The sequence below is a fragment of the Cystoisospora suis genome, assembly GCF_002600585.1.
Source record: "Cystoisospora suis strain Wien I chromosome Unknown contig_547, whole genome shotgun sequence".
Classification (NCBI taxonomy): Eukaryota; Apicomplexa; class Conoidasida; order Eucoccidiorida; family Sarcocystidae; genus Cystoisospora; species Cystoisospora suis.
In genome coordinates, this window is record NW_027153348.1 from 329 (window position 1) to 11,332 (window position 11,004).

Below are 11,004 nucleotides of genomic sequence, written 5' to 3' on the forward strand. Positions count from 1 at the left end.
ACCGGCTGACTTTCAGCCGAGTGCACAACGTCGCCTTCACAGGCACAAGAGGGGAGAACGCTAAGAACAGAGCTGCCCCTCCGAGCGACACCGGTGTGTAGGCAACCTTGACACCCGGGTATAAGGGATGCCGCATACCAGAAGATACAAGACGCACGCTTTGCGGATGAACTAGGGACACTCAGTCGGCGCGCACGTTGCAACGGTCAAACAACAGAACACTACCTCTGAAGCGCACGACGCGGAGGTCCTCGCAGCTACCACGCCACCACGCCGGGGAGGCGCGCCCCGGAAACTGCTGGCCAGTTCTGTCAAACCGGCAGTCTGCTTCTCTTCAGCCCCCTTATTGGGAAACGCATGCATTTCCACTTGGGAAGCATGCCGGGAGAGTTCTCTCTACCTCATCGACACGGAGTGACTGTCTTTTCCCGCTGATTCTTGTTTGTCTACTTTCGGCTTGCAGCGTTCCTTCTGGCAGCCGTCTTGCGAGGTTCCTTTTGCCCCCATGTGCCAATGTCGCCAATCTCAGCAAGCTGGCGCAGGATATCTCGTGTGACCGTCTGCTTCCGTTTGCTCTCCTGTGACGCTTCCAGTTCCTCGGCACTCATTCGCCTCGGTCCAGGGCCGGAGGCTCTCTTCACGCCACTGTCTTTGTCTCTTCTTCTGAATGCGCGCTAAAATCTCCGTTCCTTTTTCTCAGCGCAGGTCGCCTCCCTCTCGTAACGCAATAGGCATGCTGGCGTCGCCGTGGTGGTCTTCGGTAACCAGGTTGCAGATTGCCTTGGCACTAGAACACGCACACAGTGTACCACTCAGCTTCCACCACAAGGCCAGGGCCTGGGCGCTGCGTGGGCCGGTGAAGCGGTCTCCGGCGTCCGTGGCACAAGTGGAATTTTCGGCGACGCTGCAGTGGGGTACCATCGGACAGCGCGCGGCAGAGGCGAGCGCGACTGCCTAGACGGGCCGAGACTACGCGTGACCGAGGGTGAAAGGGCGCGCTTCGTATAAGCTGCCTTTTTGTCTGTGGCTCGTTCTGGGTCCAGCCGCACCTTGTGTGCAGCCTGCGCCCTTCCATGCTCCAATTTGTCCCCTCCTCCCGTACTGAACTTCTCCTGACCAGGGTTCGCTTTTCTTCGTCCAGAACATTCTACCGTTTGTCAGTCTAGGTTGACTGCGGGCACGGAGAAGCTGGGCTCCTTATTAGGCGTACTTCGCTCCTGGTATTTGAATCAGACTCAGGCGCATGCTTGTGTGTTCTCTAGTCTGTGAGACGTTTCTCGAAGATGCTTCTACGCTCATAAAGAGGGACTGTTGCTTGCTGGCCACCATGTCCGATGCAAAGGAAGTCAGCCTTTCCGTCGATGAGACGAACAGGCTGCGCAGGAAGCTGGGACTTAAGCCGCTTCGCGTCGACGAGCGCAGAGACTCGGTAAGGTTTAGAGCGGCGAGCTGTGAAGTCGTTTTCCTGCCGCTCCCGGCGTCCGCGGCTCTGTGGCTGTGTTGAAGCAGCAGAGGACGCCGCGTCGCTTCGCGCCTGTCGCAGGACTCGCCTCTCCGGATTGCCGCCCGAATGCAGTCTTTCCCTACTGGCGCTGAAGTTGCCCCGCGTGGTCTTCAAGAGCCACCCCGCGCCAGTGTAGTTGCTTTCCTTCCGGCGCACGCGCCAAGCGTGAACGGTTGCTGGGTTCGCAGTTTGCACAGCCGCACTTACGCAGGATCCGTCCGCTGAACATGCTTTCCCCAGCCTTGTTGGGCGGGCAACGCACCCTTTGCGCGAGCAGCGGCAGGGTCGGTGCTCTCTCACTCCTTGTTTTGCGCAACACTATGTATATATATATATATATATGCGTACTGCTGACCAGGAATTGAGGCCCCCAAGACTAGAATTCTTGTTTGAGGATAGAACTCCGCTGTTGTCGAGATAGGGTGCGTTCTCAGGTGTATATCGTGAATGTATACGTGTTCCTGTGTGGGGAACCTTTTCATTTTATCTGGTTTGTAAGCAGGCAGATGCGGGGAAGGTGACGGTGTTGGTCATCTCGTCCGCGGTGGCAAGGGCAAGGCAGCAGCTTTTTTTCCGTACCGGCTTACTTCACTGTACGGAGGAAGCTGCCTCCAGTCTGTCAAGTCTCACGGTCGTGTACGTTGTTTTCTTCTCGAGTTCGGTTTCGACAGTACGACTGCAGCGTAATCATCTGCTTTCGTGCATATGATTACGCCACAGTCGTTTCTTGGTCCCCTCTCGCGAGTTTACGTTCCGCGCCGGTACGTATGTGCAGTAGTGAAGCGCTGGAAGGAAATGTCCTCTTTTGTTTCCCTCGCACGTGCCAGACTAACAAAGAGAAGGATGGGGACGGTCGTGGCGCGGATATACCCCCCGGGCGGGGGGAGACTGCAGAGGACGTTTCAGACAGAAAGAAGGCTGCGAGACGCCTGCGACAGAAAGTCGAAGAGAAGAAGCTCAAGGCGACGCACGCGGCAGTAATTCAAGGACCCACTATCGCTGACCTCGCGGATGCCGATCTGGACGACCCAGCCGCCTGGGTGGCTCACATGCGGAAACAGGAAAGAGAAAAAAAAGTTCTTGCATCTCAGGGCCGACGTGAGTACCGCGCTACGCGTTCGTGTAGAAAATGATTACAAGACGTCTTTCTTTCTCCGGGCACGCGCTACTTGCTGCGGAGCCGGGCTACCCCTCGCTGAGCGCTACCAACGGAGTGTGACGCTTGTACTGGTTCACCGAGAAAAATTAAGCCATTCATCTTTCGCAGAGTGTCCCCACGCGTACCTCTGGTAACGTCCAGTCCGTGTACCCGCGGGTCTCTGCTGCGGCCACGACGCGCGCCGACAGCGTGCGCGTACCTCCATGCTTATTGAGGTTTGTCAGCGGGAGCCGGCCGTCGGAGAATAGTGGTGTTGCGAAATGCGGTTGCGGCTAATTCGTTCCCCGCCTGCGGTGTTGGTCTTCCCGAAGTCGATTTACGCAGTGTCGGGAGCTGCACCCGCCGTATCGGCTAGTGACTCTAGTACCAGGGCTTCAGCGTACCAGCAACTCGCCCGCGCTTCCCTGACCCTGGAGTGGCTCGTGCATTTTGTGCGTGACGCGTCTCGACGTTGTAGCTTTAGCCCCTGTGTGGATTCTACCCCGCGTTGTAGGTGTATACCCTCTCTGGGTGGACGGCCGCCCTATTACAGATGTGGTCGGAACGCCCCCTCCTTGGGGATCAGCCTTCCAAGAAGGCGGAGCAGGCCAGTATGGCCGTGTCAGTTTCTACATTGTGCTGAAGTGGTTGACGGGTGATAGAAAGAGCGATTTACGGGGTGGCTGCCAACTTCAGCGAGGATCTTTTCCACACGTCCCGGCTGGCTGGTGTCTTCAGAATTCCCCCCCCCTGTAGACCAATGATATCGCTGAGGCGAAGCCCGGGAACGCCAGCTCCGTGAAAAGGTCAGTTGCTTCTCCTGACTGTGCTCTTTACTCTCGCAGTAGACGCAGCGCACTACGACGACAGCGATGACGAGGATTTACCGCGAACCTCACAGAAAAAACACGGCTCCGGCGACTTCTTGAGTGGTAGAGACGTTTCCTCGAAGCGTCGGCGGACGGATGTCTCAGGGTTGGTGAGCGGTGGAGAAGATCCGGTAGCCGACAAGAGTGGGGGGGATGTGAAAGTAGTGCACAATTTGAAGGATTTTGAGGAAGGCGAGGAAGTCGTCTTGACCCTGAAGGACACTAGTATCTTGACCGAGGAAGGAGACTTGAACGACGATATCGACACGTTGGAGAGCGTTCATCTAGCTGAGATGCAGCGCCTGAGAGTCAAGCTGAAGAACAAGCAGAAAAAAGCTGTATATGACCCCACAGAGGACTGGGAAGAAGGAGAGGACGGGCCTAAGAAGAAAGAGATTCTTCAGCACTACGACGACTGGGAGCAGGAAAACCTGGCCGCCCGAGGGAAAGCTTCGCTCCCCGGCGAAGCGAAGGGCTTCATTCTCCCGAACCTGCAGGGAGCGGAGCTTGATGAACCGGCCGAAGTCCAGGTAGCTCTGCTCATGGAGCGTCAGAAGACCCTGCAGAGAGCCAAGCAGGGACTAATGAGAAGCTCCTACGTGACAGTGCCAGGGCCATACTTCGATGAGACTCGCGATTTAGTTACTGCTGACGGCCGTATCAAATACGACGCTTCCGGGCCGACTGCAGCGATTCCGGGGGAGGAGATGACAGCCAAGCAGGAGGAGAAGTCGGTAACTTTTCGGAAACTTAGGAAAAAGAAAGTATCGAAGAAGAAGCAGGGTGCCGCATTCTGGAGGGAGCTTCTCAGTGGAGGGGCGCCGGAGGAAGAAGGCGAGGCGAGGGACGACGAGTCCGATGCCATTCAGCCTGCTCTGCAGTCTGCCAGAAAGGCCGACAGGCACCACGGGTCCAGATCAGGAAGGCAGGAGAGCAAGTAAGTGCAGTTCTTTCAGCTTCTCAATGAGGAAGGGCCATGTATTTCGGAAACTTCTCGAGCACGGAAATCGTGGTGCCTCAGTGCGCCAGTTGGATTTCACACGACGTAACAGCTTCCGGTACGGTTACTCTGAAATGTTACGGCATTCAACGTTTCATTCAGAGAGTGCAAGGTCATTGGTCGGCACCAAGTGGAGTTGTTTTTATTTGCTCGTCACGGGTGGCCAGCTGTAATGAGTAAGTCTCGCGGCGGGTGCTCGTTCCTCTGTATCGCGATCCCGCGATGAAACGTGACAAATACGCAGAGCGTCCCCGGTCTCTCTCTCTCCAGGAAGGTCGACGTGCAGAAGGAACACGTGCGACAAGCGCTCGATGCTGCGGCGACTTCTAGCACGGCCCATACTAGTCCGGCCCCGCCTGCACCCCAGTCACTCAGCAGCCCTGAAGCAAGGAAAGAACACCAAGCAAGAGCAGAGGAAACTGACTGTCCAGACTCCGGTCTTGGTATAGAGAAGGGGAAATCCGGTCGGGGCCTCAGCGGAGCCGAAGCACAGGAAGAAAGTGTCAGCGATGATGATTCAGCGTACGTCGGTAGTGTCGACCGCGAACTTCAAGAAACGCTGCAAAAGTAAGAGAGAGCGTTTATTTTGTTTCGTGGCAGGATCGCGAATCCCTTGAGAAGGCCTCGGTCAGATAGGGTCGTCCGTCGAATGCGAGCATGAGCGGAAGCGCCCATCCAGTGCAGAAGAGAGTGTGCACACCTACTCAGCTGCAGAGAACACAGGTGTATTTTTAGCTTTTCTCGGTGTGTCGAGCTACCTGGTCCCCACCTTTCTCTGGACTTAATCACTGCTCAGGGCGGTTGCCCGATATTCAGGTACTCTGTCACCTGTGGCATTTCTTCCGCGTGTAGATATCCAGTTGAAGTGTTGGATCGGGCGTGACGGGGGTGTGAAGATTTACGAGCAGGGAACAAGGACGGATGGCGTTCAGTTAACGGGCAGACTTGACACGCGGCTTCCACTTCACCCGTGCGAGCGGAACGCGGTGTTGGCTGTGGTTCGTACTCCTACAGGCAGCGTCGCTTGGCCAATCTCAAGCTCAAGAAAAGAGAACAGGTCGGCGAAGACGAGGGCAAGGGGGAAGTTACCGAGAAGACTGTGCAGGCGAAGCTTCTGGATCTGCTTGACCGCGCAAAGAATCACTGCGCTGTAGTCGGTAAGAGCTAGCATCTGACTGATGTTTGCCGCAGTCTTTTGACGCGTAGGAGTGTGCTTTACGTCACGTGTAGAGTCCGCCTGCTTGGCTTACGTATCGTATAAGCGCGATAGCAAGTCCGACTGAGATTCCGTGACTCGCGGGCAGTGGGGCTGTCGGGCAGGGGTTTCCGAGGTGGTTGCGAATGGTGCAGGCGGCGTTCTTCCGGGGCTTCGCTGGATTGAGTGCATTCTTTCACTTTGAGCCACAAGTAAACAAGAAGAATGGGCAGGAAACGTGAGAGAGTTGCCAACGTTCACCTTGCTCGAAGTCTGTTATCCCCGACCTCCATCGTGAAAAGGACTCACGTCTGACGGAGACAGGAGGGCAGGGGCGAATGAACACCCGATGGCGGTATGCATCGACTATTTCTCCTTGCCTCACCGTATCAAGAGAACGTGCTGACTTCCGTCGTGCGTTCAGTTTTCTTTTCCTAGTGTGTGGCTACCCGGTGTGAGGTGATTTTGTTCTTTTTGACGCCACACAAGTAACCTAGAGCCTCAGGGATAGATGCACACTGTCAGATAGCGGTACTAGCTTTGTGATCGCGAGCGGTTCATTTAGGTGTCGTCACGGGCATGCGTTGCTGGCGGCTGACTGACCGGAGGTGCCGCAGTCCCGCGTAGAGGCTGAGTGTGAGAGTCTCTTGGAGTGCGGCAGCCTGGCCTTTACACAGCTCAGTCCACGACAATTTTGCTAGGGAATTACTGGCATAACGCCTAGTGGGTGAGATGTAGACGTGCGCCGGCGCGCCCGACAGGCATGACCTTCGCGCTGTCTCTATCTGGCTTTCTGCTGTGTGAAATCATCTGTCGGCTCCTGTTGTGGAATTCTTTTCAGCTTGTGAAGTATAACGCTTTTTGGTTGTTCTGTAGATGACGATCTGCTTCCCGATCCGCTTCCAGTGCTTCCGTCGTCTTCTGGCGGGGACAGGGATTCGTCGACCAGGGGCGCCGCACCTGCTGCTCGCCGGATACCTTTGCCAGAAGAGGAAGAAGGAAGTGGTCTGCAGTTGACCACGACAACGGAATTCTGTCGCAGTATCCAGACTCCTCTGGAGAAAATTCAGACAATGAAACAAGAAGTTTTCACTGGCTCCAGGCTGTTCCGGTGAGGAGGACGGCTAAGCAGATGGTTTGTTCCTGTGTTCTCGTGATCAGTTTGTTCGGATTGAGTCGGGGGGGGTATTTGTCTCTGCATGTGAGCACGCACACGAGTCCGCCGTAAACGGAGACCGCTGACCTTTTTTGATTGCGAGGTGGCTTCCCCGTGGTGGTCGGGAAGACGTCGCGGCTGGGCGGTCGGCGCATAAGACAGCTTGCTCAGCTAGTGCGGAAGAAAGAACTAATTGATACAAAGCTCAAAAGGGCGGCTGTCGCCTATCCTGCGCGTAGTTTCATGATGCGGTCCGTGTTTTGGTTCTCTGTTCGCAGACAGCAGCAAGCTAGTCAGACGAAATCCTCGTCCTCCGCCGAGGGTCGAGGGAAGAAGGAAGGAGACGGCGCAGTGGAAGAGAAGAGCGTCGAAGATAAGGAGGGTACTTCGTCGGATGAGGATGAGACCGAGGACGTGAGTTTGGGAGACTGCCCATTATCAGCTGTTGAAACAGCCTGCCTGTATTTTGTTCGGAGCGGGGTCAGGATTTTTTGGTTAAGCAAACTACCTGACGGTCGCACTGCGCGCGCGTGTACGTGCTATAAGAAGCCTCTGAGACGGAGTTTCTACAAGTATTTTTTAGAATGACCTGCTGCTCATTGCGGTCCCGTGAGTATCGGGATGGACGTTTTTCAAAAACCGGTACATACCGTTGCGCGCGTTCGCGGGATGAGGCATTCGCGTGTTGCTGCGGGACATGTGCGCTGTAATATCCTGCAGGCTGCCTATCAGCGCCAGTGTATGGAGTATGCTTCCGGAGTGTAGCTGTGGTGGACTGTCCTCTGTCCTTCGACGCCATCATGGGTGTCCCGGAATGCCTGCTTGAGGAGTCGTAGCGGTTGGCCTGTGGCGACAGAATTTACAAAAGTTGTGTCGTTGTACTTGGTTATCGCGTGGTCTGCATATCACTGACAGGTCAAGGCGGGACCCTGTCACCGAGGCAATGTAGGAAGAGGGTATAGTGGTTACCGCACTCGCAGCACGCTTACTATCGCTTTCTTCTATTTACTTCTCGGGGCCGGATGCATCCACCTTCGTACGCGTTCGACTACCGAAAGTACAATGACACAACTTTTGTAAATTCTGTCGCCACAGGCCAACCGCTACGACTCCGCAAGCAGGCATCCCGGGACACCCATGATGGCGTCGAAGGACAGAGGACAGTCCACCACAGCTACACTCCGGAAGCATACTCCATACACTGGCGCTGATAAGCAGCCTGCAGGATATTACAGCGCGCATGTCCCGCAGCAACACGCGAATGCCTCGTCTACCCCGGATCAAACCAGCTCCAGCTGGTTAGATGCGGGGTAGACGACAAGCCCCGAAGTGCCGGTGGCAGATATCTGGCTTCCGTCTCTCTCTCTTGCTCACGCTTAAGGGGAGGTGCTCATAGCACGTGTTCGTGAGTGTAGTGCGCCTCTCGGGCCATGAGTGTGTGCGCACTCGAATATCGTGCTTGCACGCATCTCGTCACGTTAGGATTCAGTCGAGTTCGCTTGTTCGTCTTGGCTCACTCGATTCTACTCAGGTTTGACAAAAAACCGAGGGTCCACCTGTTCGGTGAATCTGCTGTGTCTCGTCAGTATCCAGATTTTTGGGGAAGGGTTCGATCTGATCCGTGCGACGCGTCTTCTTTGTCTTTCTGCCCAGGTCGGTTTCATGAACGAGAGCCCCATCGGTCTGGGCGTGGCAGAAGCACTCAAGTATCTTCAAAGTAAAAGTGAGTATCAGCTATCACACCTCGGGGTCACCTGAAAACGCCACTTCGTGGAGAGTAACAGTATACTTGTTTTGGTCTCTGGCTTTTCAATCTGCGGTCCGCCAGTCTGCACATAAGTACGAGCGTCCGTGCGTGTTTGGTGTTTCACCCTACGTGCATCGAGCATGTCTGTTTGGACTACCGCGCATTAGGAGACATTCGACGTCAGTGATTTTTCTCTTTTCCTTAGTTCAGGCGTGGTATTGGTACTCTTCTCGACCGCCTGCCGTCCGAAACCTTAGAGTAGTGAACTTGCCATGCCTCCACAGAGTTTCCGAACGGCAAAACGCGGCTCCCTGCCACTCTTTTCCCCGTCGTCGGGGACCGCTTGGATTCGCATAAGATATGTACTTGTGTGCATGCTTGTGTTCCTGTCTAAGACTACATACTTCTCTTTGTCGTCCCACGTGCAGCGCTTTTTGCGCACCGTGTGATCCGCGTTGCAGGCCATTTTTCTCTTGATAAGATGCGCCAGCGCAGGCGACGACCGGACGAGTTACCTCTCCACAAGCCCCTGGGCGAGAAGGAGATCAAGTTGGATCATCGAGACCAGTACGGCAACGTAATGGTACGCACAGGGATAAACACGCGGGCCGCTTTCCCATGGTTCGAGCTTGAGTCTTTTTTTTTTTTTTGGTCAGCGGTGCACCGCACCGCTTCGTGACCCGGTCCTCTCTTGCACTGTCTGAGCGCTGTCTCGGAAGAGCCCAGGCAACTTCGTTTTGTTTGAACTCTCGTTGTCAGTCTTGAGGCATCCGCCCGGACAGCAGAAGATAAGACTGTGCCACGGATCAGTGCGGTGTACTGGACCCCTGTCCAGTACACAGTTCTTCCCGGGGCCTCAAAAACCTGTTGGCTTGCATGCGGCTCCGCGGAATGCGTTTTTCGCACGGCAAAAATTCCCTATGTGTGTAGTCTTGCCCGCGCACATCCAAGTGTGTGTGTGAGGGTTTGCAAGCATCCTATGAATTCTGGACGATTTGTTGCTCTTACATACAGCGGGCATTCTTGCATTCCCGAGAAACTTCTGTAGCTGCGAGCTAACTGTGTCCTTGAGCATAGCCGTGCTTTGTATCGGCGTGCGTTTCCCGTGCCCAGGCCGTGTGAACTGGGATTCCGAAGAGGCAGCGTGTGTCACTCGTGCACGTTCATTTTATCGGTAGAACGCCTCCTGTTTCAGATAGCAGAGGAACCTCAGAGAAGGCACAGTTCTTGAGTTTTTTTTTCTTTTTTCTCCAGACACCGAAGGATGCATTCCGACAGATCTCATGGAGATTTCATGGCAAGTATCCGAGCTTGAGGAAGCAGGAAAAGAAGATGAAGAAGATGGACATTGGTGAGCTCATCTCCCGCCTTTTTTTGTAGTGCCCTGAAGGCGAGTTCGACATCACCGCCAGGGTGGTGGCAGTGAATCAAGCACGATCGTACGAAAATACGTGTCTCTCCAGGCTAAAGAGTGTATCGTCGCTACTGTGTTACCTGTTCCACCCTCAATTACTAAATTCCGTCCTTTTGGAAGTGTTCTGCCGGAACAACGTTTCTCTAAGTACGAAGACCCCCGTGAAGTCGAACCCAAAACAAGCACTCACCAGTCGGTGGTCGATCGTGCAGTTTTTGAATCTCAGATCCTTTCTCGTGTCAATCATGCCGCCATCGACCAAGTTTCCAGTCAACTGGAAACAAGTCCTCGTCTAGAGAAGCTGGATCTAGAGTACCGAGAAACACAGGTCTGACCTTTTTTGTACATAGGCTATTTTACGAGCGCCACAGCAGCACTTCTACGTTGTCACGCAGCACCTGTCTTCCGTCGATCACAGGCACCGTGCATGTTGCTGGTCTGCGCATCTGTGAATGGTAAGGGATTTTCGGCCAATACGCATCACTGTGTCACCCGTTTGAGGAACGGCTTGTTCCGACGAGGTACCTGCGCTTGCAATCGCGGCTGTGGTGTGACACACTCCTATGACATTGTTGACTGCAAGAGACAGAAAAGGCCTCTCATCTGGTTCTCACTGGTAGCTCCCTGGACCATTAGTGTGTGAACTGGGAGCTTCTTTGTGCTGAGGGTTCCTCCTGGTTTGTCTGTCTGCCGAGAAAGGAGATCTGTCCCGTTTGTGGGCAAGTGTGTGCACTCGGAGAGTGTGGTCCAGAGACGTATAATGCAACAGGTCTGTCGGCGGGTCTGGAGGCAAGTCTTCCCGTCATTCGATGCTTGACTTTGCCGTTCCGAGCTTTCTGGTCTCTCCGATGTGCAGAACGGAAACTGCTTTGCAATCCAATGGAAGCCCTGCCAACTCTCAACGCCCTACAGAAACTGCAGGAGACAGAAAAGGCCTCTCATTTGGTTCTCACTGGTGGCTCCCTGGACCATTAGTGTGTG

At 54.8% G+C, this 11,004-nt stretch overlaps 1 protein-coding gene across 1 annotated transcript; it reads left to right on the forward strand.

The window, feature by feature from the left end:
- Positions 1–354: 354 nt before the first annotated feature.
- CSUI_001380 (sart-1 family protein) lies at positions 355–11,004 on the forward strand. Its single transcript, XM_068061586.1, has 11 exons — positions 355–1,429; positions 2,280–2,602; positions 3,488–4,448; positions 4,782–5,078; positions 5,526–5,668; positions 6,583–6,817; positions 7,141–7,276; positions 8,516–8,585; positions 9,071–9,192; positions 9,864–9,960; positions 10,880–11,004. The coding sequence occupies exons 1-11, from the start codon at positions 1,335–1,337 to the stop codon at positions 10,996–10,998; spliced, it is 2,598 nt and encodes an 865-aa protein (XP_067926437.1). The 5' UTR covers positions 355–1,334; the 3' UTR covers positions 10,999–11,004.